Below are 14,753 nucleotides of genomic sequence, written 5' to 3'. Positions count from 1 at the left end.
GAGTCCAGCATCGGTGCCCACGAGTGGCGCGAGATGACGGTGATGCGATGGTGGCGAGTTGTGACGGTAAAGGTCGTGGCGGTTGTGGTGAAGCGGCGTTGTGGTTGGTGGTTGTTATTGTGAAGCGGCGTTGTGGTTGGTGGTTGTTATTGTGATGGCTGTTGAGACGTGGTTGGTGGTGGTAATAATGGCGGCTGGTCCAAAATAAAGATAGTAACAGAAAAACGGCTATCCTGAAGAGTCGCAGCCCTTATGAATGACATTTATTCCCTCTAGACAACGGGTTTGGGCCTAACTACACATATACTTACCGAGATATCTCACCGAAGGGACCTGAATGGTGGTTTGCGAATTTGGTCAACCACAACAATATATATATATATATATATATATATATATATATATATATATATATATATATATATATATATATATATATGTATGTATATATATATATATATATATATATATATATATATATATATATATATATATATATATATATATATATATATATATATATATATATATATACACACACACATACATATATGTACATAATTATATACACTCCATGACCAAAAGTATATGGACACCCCTTCAAATTAGTAGATTTGGCAATTTCAGCCACACCCATTGCTGACAGGTATATAAAATGAAGCACACAGCCATGCAATGTCCATAGACAAACATTGGCAGTAGAATTGGCCATACTGAAGATCTCAGTGACTTTCAACATGGCACCGTCATAGGATGCCAACAAGTCAGTTCGTCAAATTTCTGCCCTCCTAGAGCTGCCCCGGTCAATTGTAAGTGTTGTTCTTGTGGCGTGGAAAAGTCTAGGAGCAACAACAGCTCAGCTGCGAAGTGGTAGACCACACAAGCTCTCAGAACGGGACTGCCGAGTGCTGAAGCGTGTAGTGCGGAAAAATCGTCTGTTGTTGGTTGCAACACTCACTACTGACTTCCAAACTGCTTCTGGAAACAATATCAGCTCAAACACTGTTCGTCGAGAGCTTCATGAAATGCGTTTCCATGGCCGAGCAGCTGCGCAAAAGCGTAAATTCACATTTCCCATCTGGCCTAGGCCTATTACCAGCTTTGCACAGGCCTGAGTATAGCTCAATTCCATTGGACTCTGCAGCAGTGGAAAAGCGTTCTCTGGAATGATGAATCACGCTTCACCATTCGGCAGTCCGACGGATGAATCTGGGCTTGGCGAATGCCTAGTATGCTGCCTATGGCGGTGAGTATGCTGCCTGCCCGAATGCATAGTGCCAATAGTAAAGCTTGGTTTTAGAGGAATAATGGTCTGGGGTTGTTTTTCATGGTTCGGGAAAGGCCCCTTAGTTCTCGTGAAGGGACATCTTAATGCTACAGCATACAATGACATTCTAGACGATTCTGTGCTTCCATCTTTGTGGCAACAGCTGAGGAAGGCCCTTTCCTGACAATGTCCCCGTGCACAAATTGAGATCCATACAGAAATGGTTTGTCAAGATCGGTGTGGAAGAACTTGACTGGCCTGCACAGTGCTCTGACCTCAACCCCATCGAACACCTTTGGGATTAATTGGGATGCCAACCGTGAGCGAGACCTCATCACCCAACATCACTGCCCAACCTCACTCATACTCTTGTGGTTGAATGGAAGCAAATCCATGCAGCAATGTTTCAACATCTTGTGGAACGCCTTCCCAGAAGAGTCGATACTGTTACAGTCGTAAAGGGGGGGGGGGGACCAACTCCATATTAATGCTCATGATTTTTGAATGAGATGTTGGACGAGCAGGTGTCCACATGCGTGCGTGTGCGTCTACTCTGTGCAGAGTGTTGGTGCTGCCTAAGCAGTCTCGTTGGCTATTGGGCACAATACTGGACAGGTCACCAGTTCGACACAGTATACCAGCAAGCTGGCATTCATTTTGCCATTCTCGGAAGGATGACAGGCAGAGTTAACCTACCTGGTATTAATTCAACAGCTGAATTGGATTTGAATTCAGGATCCAAGGATCCCAAGCCCACACCCTACCCATTAAGTCAACACCATGTATATATACATATATATGTATACATATATATGTATACATATATCTATATAATAATTATATATACTCAAACATCACACACACACACACACACACACACACACACACACACACACACACACACACACACACACACACACACACACACACACACACACACACACACACACACACACACACACACACTAGTGGGGTATGTTTACCCATTGCAAGCAATAACGAACCATGCTTCACGGGTAGGTGCATAATAAATAACAGCAGCTGCAGCTGCAGCTTGACCTGCCATTATCCTCATTGGCTCAGGTCGCTCACCTGTATTGAGCACAAGGCTGTACTTATTTTCGGATATATTCATTTATAGAGGCTTTGCGACAGTTCTGTGATTTTTTCCTGGTGTTTCAGATCAGCTTCGATTCCACCGGTACCTGAAATTTTAGCTTTCTATGTCACCCGCAAGGTACCGAACATTAATATCAGTTAGTCAGTGAGTGAGTGAGTGGTTAGAATGAGCTTTATATGTTACATCACAATGCACAATTTATGCAAAAAATGTGTGTGTGTGCGTGTGCGTGTGCGTGTGCGTGTGCGTGTGCGTGTGTGTGTGCGTGTGTGAGTGTAGGGGGTGACACAATGAATCTACTTCAGGGTAATGTGCTCGTACATTAGAAAGAAGGTGGTGAAGAGACAATTTTTATTGACATGTTTAAGATAATGAAGGTTTGAGACAAAAGAAGTTCAGAGGTTTTTCCAGCAGAATGGACAGTGATTGGGTCAGGGGCCATAGCCTGAGAGTAAAGATGAGGAGAGTTAGGACAGTAATAAGGCAGGGGACTTTTACTCAGAGAGTAGTGAATAGTAAATGCATGGAATGGTCTCCCTGGAAAAGTTGTGGCAGCAGAAACAGTAGATAAGTATAAATTGGTATTGGAAAGGTATCTAGAAGCATTGGATATAGCGGGGTACAGGGATGTTGGCACTGGTGAGGAAATTCGCTGTTGGCATAGCGCAGGCCTAAGGGCCTCATCCTGCACCAAAGTTCCTTGTATATTCTTGCAGCTATCAATAAGGTTTGTGTTTCTCCACCTCAAGCTTCACAACATACCCCTCAATGTAGGATCAAAAATAATGCTAAATACGTCCATTTTAACACACATTCATGGTTGACAACTTTTTTCCTGAGAAATTGGCAACTTCACTTTCAGCCCCGTGATTTCTCCATTTGAAGTCCACTGTATTTTTTCCTCTCTCTTAAATAGACTTCGAAATGCTAACAATCGATATGCTGTTGAAATTTTAGGAGTAAAATTGCTTTCCTCTCCTTTTTCCGAAAATGTAGTGTTGAAGATTTGCATTTCAAGAGGTGTTTTCATGCTATACAGTACCAACCGGTACAATTTCCAACAATTTCGTTAGCGTCATTTTTAGCTCGCCTGTTCAAAGAACAGAGAGCTATAGCGATACCCCTGGCGTGAGCGTCAGCGTGAAAATGTTAAACTTTTTTGTGCAAGTTATTTAGAAGCTTGCCATTCATTTAATATGTGTACTAGGATGCTGATATTTGGCATGGAGGTTCCTTTGGGGTATATTATTGATGTAGTGAAGTTGAAATTAAAAAATAATTTCAAATGTTTTAAAATTTTGACCTGTTTTGAACTTAACTTTTTTGTAGCACATCAACATTAAAGTTTTTTCCTTTCTAATGTTTTTATCTACCACACTATTTTTTTTTACTGATTACAATATACAAATACATATATTGCTTTAAAATTATTTGGATCAGACTTCACTGCAATGCTTTATAAAAAAATATTATTAGACTAGCCTTTTAAAAACGATAAATGTATAAACAGGTGAGCATTGGGTGGCTTTGACACCAACTCTCTGGTTATTATGTAAGATGTGAATGCAAAAACTGTAACGTTTGGACATAAACCCCTATCCCTTCTCCTCCCTCCCTCTGAGTGTTCCCTCATTTTTGAACGGCTCCAATGCATACATAAATTTCGGGCGGATATGGTGACCTCTCGTTCACGTTTTTAGTTTACTCGAGATATATTTTACGTGGAAGAAAGAAATCGTACACAAAAGTTGATGGGGAAAGTTTTCAAAAAGAGGAAAATTAAATTGAGCAGCTGACTTTCGCGAAGTGGTGGGATCATGAGTGAAGCACATTTTACTCAGTTGTGGAAGAGGTGACAAAAGACGCATGCAGACCGCATCATGAGTAACAAAGCCGATGGAAATCGGATGATGTTTAACAAAATTATCACAGGAACGGCCTTCGGGAGACACATACCGTGCATGCTGACAAGCTTGATCAAACCAAATTAATAATTTTATTCGACATTTGATGAGATTTTTCAGGGTCCCTCATTGTGAGTAACACTTGACCCAAACAAAGCCAATGGAAATCTGACGCAACAAACCTGGGCAGTATATAATCAGCAGAGGCCTACAGGCCTAATCTCTTAGGCCCACAAGAAAACCAAGATGGTGGCCATATTATTTTGTCTTGGTGTCATAGAGGGTGGAGTCAAGTGACAAATGTGGGTGGGGTCTGGCAACAGCTACATAGTGTGAGCAGGTGTAAACTGCAAGCAGGAGGAGGAGGTTTGGAGAGTGAGAGGAAAGCTATATGATGTCAGATGCAACATGATGCATGCAGCAAAGTGTGAGCAGGTGTGCAATATGAATGTAAAATGCAGGTTAAGATTCTCAGATAGAGAATGATCATTACAGTATATGTGAGCAGTGACACTTATTCACATGAGGATAAAACATTCACATATAATTGAGGTTTACCTTTTCGGCATTTCCGTCTGAGCAATAAACTCATGATGTTTGGATCCTGCATCCTGAGTCAATTTTTCGGTTATTTCTAAATGCGCTTATAATTCAGCAAAAAATACACTGGTATAGTTCACAATGTCATCACACATGTAATATATTGAATATATTCATAATGTCACACATGCCCCTTGGATCTTGTTGGTTGCTGGAAGAAGAGGAAGGAGAGATGGTGGCTGGAAAGCATTGCATCACACCACCTCGACTTTGCATCACTCTCATGGTGGGTTGTTAGTTAGCTCTCATCTGAGCCTCGACAGTGTATACAAAAAAAAACTAACAAAAAACAATCAGATCGCTCAGTTCCACCTTTGGTGAGATCACATTGCATGACTGTAGTCTGTTAAGACCCTGCCATGCTAAAATAAGTATGAGGTACCTTATAAGTTCTCGATGCTGCAGAAAAAAGCTGTAAGTTTCCAAAAAGGTCCAGCTTGTTGATTGATCTTTTTTTCTATACAAAAATCGAGGTTCATGGTGAAAGTGTGTCAAAAGAAAAGACAACAAACTGACTGTGGATCACAGGTTTGCTCGAACAAGTAAGGGAAAGGATGAACAAGAAAGGAAAAAAGAGAAGATGGGAGGAAACAATGTAACCAGCGAATAAGAGGGTTTACCGCGTTTTCAATTCCATTGAGTCAGGTCTGAGCATCTCTTATTGCATCTAAGATTTGAGCAATAGTCTGATAAAACAGTGGACTCCAAGTGTATTTGTCTTTTTTATTACCTCCCTCACTGAAAGTGGACAGAGGTTATGTTTTCACCCTTGTTTTTCTGTTTGTTTATCTGTGAGCAGGATATCTCAAAAAGTTATTGACGGATTTGGACAAAATTTGGTGGACAGGTTGGGGGTGTGACATGGAGGAATTGATTAGATTTTGGTGAAGTTCCAGATCTGGACAATAGAATATTTCAAGTGATTATTCACCAATGAGAGATCGGGCCAAAAAAGATAAAATGTATTGCACGATATCTCAAAAAGTTTGGATGGATTATGACAAAACTTGGTGGATGAGTTGGGTAGGTGACAAGAATAAGCCGATTAGATTTTGGTTCAGGTCCGGATTCAGATCCGGCCTATCAGTGGGATATAAAATGTAAACTGTTGCGCCTGGTGGAGGTATGCACTCTTCCTAGTGCCGTTCTAGTTACTCATTGTAATGGTGAGATAATGGACATTTTGTTAACACCATTATTTCTTGGTAATTATTTCAAAGAATGACAATCAAACACGTAATAAAGACCAAAATATTTACTTATTCAAACAGAACAAACTTTTAACAGTCATAAACATTCACATTGATTCACCAGTGTCATTTAACAAACACCAACAGTGTAGACATTAAAGATAGAAATAGAAACAAAAACATCGTTGCAAGGAATATATAAAGTACAGAAAAACCCGTTCGGGAGTGCATTGAAAACCGAGGCTAACCTTCGGGACACGCGGACTCCTCCTCTCCAGAACTGCTGGTTTGAGACACCAAAAACTCTCCACCACATGTTTTCAGACATCACAGTCAAACTGCTATAGTTGTCGTCATAGCAAGACAAAAGTACATAATTACCTACATGATTCATATACTGTGCAAAATATCGTTTCTCTAATGCAGCCCTGGAAGTCCTGCAAGTTTTGCAAAATAATAATAATAATAATGATAATAATCATATCTGAAGAACCATGTTCTGTCTGTAAAATAATTTATATTTTTGTAGTTTAACAGATTTATCTTCTTCACTCTCATTCAAGGAAACAATCAAAAAGGCTCTTGGTTTGTTCAAGCAACAAGATCACAAACCGCCACCACCAGAGAAGCTGCTTCAAAGCCAATGGTGGCACAGCATGGAGACACGTGGCCATTTAGCGTACGGCACACTCTGGCTGGTATCCAGCACCGAAACAATCGTTGGACTACATAAATGGATCACCGCACCAGACAGCATCAAAAGGCCTCTGACGTCACCATCAAACCCATTTGGCTCCATCCATCGAATCTTACATATTGTTTCGGTTCGTTTTCTCAATTAACTGAAGCCAAGTTGCACCATTAAAATGTTTTTTTGTTTCATAGACATCATTTTGCAAACTTTGTCACATTTCAGCATTGTGAGGTTCAAAAACACTATTTGGTGAAGATTCCATGAAATTAAGCTTCTTTTTGCTCTTGAACTAAAGTATGATTCTCGTATTAACTGATTGTACCTTATGCTTGTTTCCAAAATTAAATTAAGAGGACCTTCTTCAATGATATCCGGAAAAAGGTGGATCAAAGCGAAGGTAGTTAGCAAGCATGGAAGAGGAAAAGGAAACTGGAAAAAAACCTAAATAAAGGGAAGCTGTAGGTTTGGTGAGCAGAAGGGGAGAAGGGGGCCATGAGTTAATTGTAAGAGGAAAAAATAGCAGTGGCTGAGAGTAAAAATGCAATTGCTTAGCAATTAATTTAGAAATCAGTGAAATTCTAAGAACTGCAGCAAAAAGATTGAAGATACCAGGCTGGACTCCCATTTGTCAATGGAAATAAAATAAAAAGCACTCAATCACCGTTCAGCCTTGGGAAAGTATTTCAATGTCTGCAAGGTGTAAGTTCAGCAGATTACGATCATAAACTAATCTTAGAAAGATCCAGCCACGCGTCACCTTTCCATCCCTCTCAGCCTGGCCATTCCTAACAACAGCATATCGAAAGTCAGCGATGAGCACATGAGCAAAAGATGTGAGCACTGCACTTGGAAAACATTTTTAGGATCACGCTCAATACAAAAAAAAACAAAAAAAAAAACAAAATAAAAACACAGGAACAGGTTCAGACAACATTCAAAAGTCTTCAAGAAGTTCACGTGTTTTTCACAAAAAAGTTAATGGCTTTACAAAAACTGCTTCATAACAAAACACCACTAACGAGTATTTGGCACCAGTACGGTGGTACAGAAGCAATTCCACATCACAGCCAATATAAAAGATAATTCGCAAACTCATGACAATGAAAAGCCATAGAACAGCATTCAGGAAGCTTTGTACACATTGCAGATTGTCAGACTGGAAAGGCTGAACACTCAACAGCAAAAATCTAAAATGTTAACGACAAAAAAAACAACAACAATGATGTGTGGGGAGGAAAGATGGGAGAGAAGTCTTTGCAGGGCTGGACCATAAACGGCCTCCCTGAAGGATCAGCGTGCGATGGTAATGTGCGTTCAACATCAACAGCTATGTATGATGGCTATTTTGTTCCTTCTCGACAAAAAAACCAAACAATTCAGATGGTGTAATGCAAACCGAGCCAGCAGTCAGCATTTAATGCTGGGAACAAGGTAATACCAGAAGGAGGCAACACACAAAGAGATAAAGACTCTCACTGGGAAAACTGACAAGAGCCAGAAGAGCGAGAAGTTTGAATTCAAGGAAAAAGAAAAAGAAAAAGAGTGCAACGTATAACATGGAGAAAGACGAGTGAAAGAATTCAGGTGACAAAAATGACCCTAACTCACTGAGCATTTAGTGTGTGTGTGTGTGTGTGTGTGTGTGTGTGTGTGTGTGTGTGTGTGTGTGTGTGTGTGTGTGTGTGTGTGTAAGTCAATCAGAGAGAAAGAGAGGAGAGAGGGAGAGAAAGGTAAAGACAGACAGATATTCACACCTGGATAGTTCCAATGGCAGGGATGCTCGAGAAACTGATGGGCAACAAGTTCCTCAAAATTGAACCGTACTGTAAGCAGGATTCATGTGTTTCTGCTTTCCACAGCTTCTCCAAATGAATTCTCAAATTACAAAACTCCGATACCGCATTGCTTACAAAAATATTGTTTCTGTCGGTTTGTGTCATGATTGCCAAAGAAGCATTTTTTGCCCTCGCTTTAATGTAAATTATGTACACATAGTAAGAAATGGTAATTGTTTGGATGTTTCAGCTAAACTTCATCTTTACCTGTGCATTTTCCCTTCACCCTTTCACACATCTGCACAGGTTGAACACCTTGTCATCACAAAGGCTTCATTTCACGTCGGCAAGACCCTGGTCACAGAATTGGGCGAATAATCAACGGAGAACTCGGGGTGTTATCATACCTGTACAGTGTTCACACACTAGCACACACTATAACACATGGACAACAGACACATTTATTGTCCTGAAAGCCAAACCAGAACTTGGGATGCACAGCTTGTTAAACTAAGCATCCAAGTACTGCAGTGGCCAGTATAGAAAACTTAGATTTAAAGCTGAGTGACTGAAGTGAAAGGTAAGACGAACCAGAATCAAGCAAAAACCTAATGCTTGACCTTTGTTGTTTTGTTTTCCCACTCATTCCACACCAATAACAATTCCACCAAATTGACCTCCAGGGAACAATGTGTTGTACCAAGTAAGTCGGCACCACAACTTCTTTTCAGCATTTACAAAATGTTCTACACATCTTTCTCATTGCTGACTGTTGGGGAAGGGAAGGAAAAGGATGGGGAGCAGAGCCACAGGTCCAAAGCTACTCTAATATTTTTAATTCTTAATACCATGTTTTAAAAGGCACATTTTTTTTCTGTTACACTAACCTCGATGAACCACTTATTTGTTCATATCGGTGTGCATGTAAAATTGTAAAACTTTCCACCTGAAATTAATATCAATTACTGTTTGTGCAAAATCCAAAACGAACTTCCAGAGCCATACACTGTACCTACACCCACGGTATGTATGGATATGGACTGTGTGAAAAGCCCTGATCAGACCCCAGGTCTGCAGGGATATCTCGGGTACACAAAGCCTGATCTATCCCAGATCTGCATCGATATGTAGGGTACACAAAGCCTGATCTATCCCAGATCTGCATCGATATGTAGAGTACACAAAGCCTGATCAGATCCCAGATCTGCATGGAAATCTATGGTGCACAGGTTCGGATCAGATCCCAGATCTGGGTGGATATCTATGGTGCACAAACCCAGATCTGCATGTATATATCTAGGGTGCACAAATCCCCTTCAAAACCCCGATCTGCAATGATATTTAGGGTGCACAAAGCCTGATCAGATCCCAGATCTGCAACGAATAGTTAGGGTGCACAAAGGCTGATCATATCCCAGATATGCATCGATATTTAGGGTACACAAAGGCTGATCATATCCTAGATTTGCATGGACATTTCGGGTACATAAAGCCTGATCAGATCCCATATCTGCATGTAAATCTAGGGTACACAGGGGAGGGCCGGATCAGATCTCAGATCTGGATGGATATCTAGGGTGCACGAACCCAGATCTACATGCATATCTAGGGTGCACAACTCACATTAAGAACCTCTATCTGCACCGATATTTAGGATGCACAAAGCCTGATCAGATCCCAGATCTGGAACAAATATTTAGGGTGCACAAAGCCTGATCAGATCCCAGATCTGCAATTAATAATTAGGGTGCACAAAGCCTGATCAGATCCCAGATCTGTAACAAATATTTAGGGTGCACAAAACCTGATCAGATCCCAGATCTGCATGGAGATTGAGTGTACTCAAAAGCCTGAGCAGACTGTGAATGAGACGATTTGAAAACAACACTCGAGAGTCTTTATGGAAACAGTACAATCACTACTTTCCAACCAATCTCCTGATGCTGAAAATGTGCCCAATCATACAAAACAAACTGACAGAAAAGAAAATGGTTCAGTTTTCAAATGCTGAATGAGAACGCAAAGATCTAATTATGTACATGATTTGATGTATAAAAATGGTATAAAAAAATAAAATAGTGCTTTAATCATGAATAAAAATACAGCTATGATAATGCTCTGTCAGCTTGCAAAAAAATTGCAATGAGAAAATCATTTCTGTGGGAGTGAGGGGTGCGTGTTGGGGGGGGGGGGCAGTGTTTTGGACATAAATCTACCAGGAGCGTCTGCATTAGGGGGAGAGGGTGGGGTCAGCATCTGAACCATGTAATGCAAACATAAGGAAACACTGTGGCCATGAGGCCTGATCACATCCCATTCCAATCCCACCCATCCTGAGCTGCTCCTTTGAGCCTTGTCTGCCACCAACAGTACATGCGATTCACAATAATTTCAACGATTGTCCTCACAGTTTGCAGGATTAAAACTGGTAGGCTGCAGAGCCCAGAAGGGATTAACAGCTTGCCACACAAAACAGTGCATTTTGTGTTACCTTATTGTATTATTTATATTGTTATTCGACATAGTAAAATGTGGATGTTAAGAGCATGCAGCGGACACCTGTGATGATTAAAACAGAAGTAAACCTCTTGAAATAACCCCCATTAAGTTTTCAAACAAATCTCATGAAACAAATACAGGAGTTTTAGGCTTCAGGGGGCCTAGTTCCACCTTCGTGGAAAAAGAAAAAGATACATCCGACGTAGAGCACACGGACAATGACATAATCCCCTCAAAATTATTCTACTGGTTTAACTATGTGCAGATCAACGTGTGTAGAGGTACGAACGACAGGGATACGAGTCACAGTATTTAAAGTGCAGTATGTTTGGGATCAGGGTGATTTGGGGGTGGTGGATGGTGAGGAATAGTAGGCAATATTGTGGTTGCCCCAACTGAAGGGCTCTGTCGACTCATATCATAGACACTTAGAAATGTATCCGTAAGTCAATAAATTAATGAAATAAATAGTAAATTAAAAAAAATTACTCATGTACACATTGTTGAACACAAAGCCAATTAAAGATGCATAATGAAGCAAAAGGAAAATAATGGGACGAGAAACCCAGAGGTGAAACAGCGCTGAGTGCAAGAAAACGCCGCCCAGTGGGAATTAAGGCAGCGAGACTGAGGTTGAAAGCTGTGCCTGGTTTAAGTATAAGTATAAGTGTAAGTTCGGAAAGGGATGAGAGAACGGGTGGATGCTGGATGGGGGTTGTGGGAGGGGGGAGTGTATGCTGTGGATGTCGAGAGGCTGGTGTCGGGTGGTAAACCGTGAAATTGCTCTTTATATGACAGCCAAAACCAGGGAATGAATGAGGATAAAAGAGTAGGACAAAATAATCAGGAATAAATACAGGAAAAAGGATGAGAAGAGGGGGGCAAAAAAAAAAGTTCAAATAGAAATTGGAAAATCAGAGGAATGAGAGAAAAATATAAATGAAGATGGGAGTTAACATTCATTAAAAAAATGTTGGAAGAAAGAAAATAATTTAAGATAAGAAATGGAACCGGTAGATAAGTTCCTTAAAAATCTAAGTCCATCACTAAGAATAGACGCAGTGAATGATGTCAATAAGACAATAAGATTGCTTTTCCATTAAGCGTCGTTTAAGTTCCAACAATGATTGAAAATTTGAAGAATGAAAAGTCAATATGATGTAGAAACAGACAGTTTCCTATTATCCATATGCGTTCCCTGAATGTTCATTTAATTGCACCATTTATCTTTCAACAAATAAGCTCCTGGAAATATTGACGTCTCAAAATATTCCTCATTACATACTTATTGATGGACAAACCTTTTAAATCCCTTGCAAAAAACCTTGGGTTAATGGAACCATTTAATTCCCCAAAACCCGACAGTGGACCTCGATGATACCAAAAGTTATTTAATTTCAGCGACCAAGGTGTAAGTTGAGAATCGAGTTCACCTGCAGAAATGAACTGAGGAGGTATGAAGTAGAGCAGGTGAAATGGATGACTGGGAAAGTAAAGCATTTGGTAAGGAGGGGATTGAAGAAGGAAATTAGCGATTTGGAGGAAAGTTGACGGAGAGGTTGAGTGAGTGTAAGAGAGTGTTTGTAGAGGACGGTAGAGCAGTGCAGACGTGACAGAACGAGTTGTGAGTTGAGTGAAGACCGCCATCAGTATGGTTTGCTGTCATTCTTTGATCGTTTCAGTTGGACTTTGAGGCGTTTCATTCCGATCTGAAAACCGTTCATAGCTTGAATGGCAGCTTGAGCAGATACAGGGTTATCATAGCTCACGAAACCTGGTGGGGGTAGTGGAAGAGGGAGGTTGGGGGTAATAAGCTTGATCATGTGACATAGAATACCTGATGTGTTGCTAAGTTATGAACTTAAAAATAATGGATATTTGGAAGCATGACAATTGTGTTGACATTTTAAGATCTTGGAAAATACGTGTGTGTGTGTGTGTGTGTGTGTGTGTGTGTGTGTGTGTGTGTGTGTGTGTGTGTGTGTGTGTGTGTGTGTGTTCAAATCACATGGCGAGTTCTTTCTGCTTGGACGAGAAATTATTGGAGGCATCAGGCAAATAACTTTTAAATCTTCAGAAGGTTTACAACTCGACATTTATGCAAAAAATGTCCCCAATTTTCAGATTTACCAGCCTCATATCATTTGGCTTGTAGATGTGTACACTTTTGCTCCGATGGTACAACGCCAAATAATGATTTGCATTATTCAACGAATACTCAGAACGACATCAAAATCACACGGAATCACGTCGTTATCCACTATGAGATGGAGCATGCATGCGGATAATGTAGGTGGGCTGGTAAAACCACAGCCTCCTCTGATGTCAAGGAAAGACTGGTCGACCTGAATTCTGTGAATGCCATCTATCAACAGCCAATAATCTAAGTAAATTTACTCCCAAAAGAAAAGATCTCCTCTGAGGAATTGCAGAGATTGGACACGTGTTTGGAACTTTGAAAGTGTGACAAACCAAGAGGGTGACAACAGCAGTTGGTTTTCAAGAGTGGACTTCTACATGGACACCCAGTACTAGGTGAAGGATTATAAGCCATTCCATTAAATCATATTTGCATTTCAGGAGAAAAAAAAAATCAAACGGGAAGTGTGATGATGATGAAAATCAGGATAATGACTTTTCAATTATCAAGACCACCCACAGTGTGATCAAACTCGAATGTAATGATTTTCCCATCTCTTTCTATGACCAGTAATGATGGATTGCAAGGATGCAAGAGAAGTCTGTTCCTAATGCCAATGTCCGAGTGTCATTCGTGCATCTCTGTGAGCAATAGAGATCTTCCACTGGCCGAACAAAACTGACAAACATTGAGTGAAAGTGACAAGTCCACTACTTCCTCTACTTCTTTAATGCCCCTATTACTCCCACCTTCTCGTTGCGTGAGCTGAGAAACATTTGTCCCAAATATTTCACAAACCTTTGGCTATGCACAACATTTGACGGAAGGTGATTTATCAGTAAATCGCAAAAGGACCCATCGCTTTTCTGACGGATTTTCTGTAATCAAAAGACAGCATGTTTTACTTCACAAACATTCTGCTCCATTCCCTCTATAATTTGTTTCGGTCATCTTCCATTTGCTTGGAAGTCAGCCAACATCACCTTTGTCAAATATCCCTGCTGCTTATATATGGTGTGAGCAAAAATCACTTTCACTTTGCTGTGAAGCTCAGTGTTGGTTTGAACGAATCTTGCAGTTTATGGTCAGGTCGGTAATCAAACACAGGCTAAACAGCTCAGAGGTAGGTGCACTGCCCCTGCACCAACCTATCGGACTGGAGGTGACAAGTATCCTGGGCAAATTACCATCGAGCCCTTTCCCAACTCATGGCTCAATAAATGTATTTGCTAAAAAGGATGTGATACATAAAAGCAGAGCAGAAATTGGAGGCAACCTCAGATTTGTTCAATTCTTTAATATGTTTCTGCTTGAAATCAGATTGCATGTACATGAATTTAGAATGAGTGTATCTTCCATATTATAAAATAAAAATTGTGAATTATTATGGTTTTATCGTTTGCTGTATATTTAATAATAAGAAAGTTTTGATTTGTTGTTAATTTTTACCCAGCGCGTGTGAAGCAAAAAGTGGGGTTAAGCAGGTTGATTCACTTTGTCTGTCTGTCTAGAGACAACAGTATATGATCAATGAACATCTTAATTTCATTTTAATTTTGAATAC

The 14,753-nt window shown here is 40.4% G+C and overlaps 1 protein-coding gene across 1 annotated transcript in view; it reads right to left on the bottom strand.

Annotated features, from left to right (window-relative positions):
• Positions 1 to 6,120: 6,120 nt before the first annotated feature.
• The window catches only part of LOC147025936 (CUGBP Elav-like family member 1), a 216,415-nt gene continuing 207,782 nt past the window's right edge, over positions 6,121 to 14,753 (bottom strand). Inside the window, exon 12 of the mRNA XM_085880853.1 lies at positions 6,121 to 12,823. Coding sequence (XP_085736979.1) covers positions 12,696 to 12,823 — 128 coding nt within the window. The 3' untranslated portion in view covers positions 6,121 to 12,695. The remainder of the gene's footprint in view (positions 12,824 to 14,753) is intronic.

This window comes from Eptatretus burgeri, chromosome 5, assembly GCF_056783735.1.
Source record: "Eptatretus burgeri isolate ZD-2024b chromosome 5, Ebu_testis_v1, whole genome shotgun sequence".
Taxonomy (NCBI): Eukaryota; Metazoa; Chordata; class Myxini; order Myxiniformes; family Myxinidae; genus Eptatretus; species Eptatretus burgeri.
The sequence above is the reverse complement of the archived record's forward strand: the minus strand, read 5'-3'. Positions and strand labels throughout refer to the sequence as shown.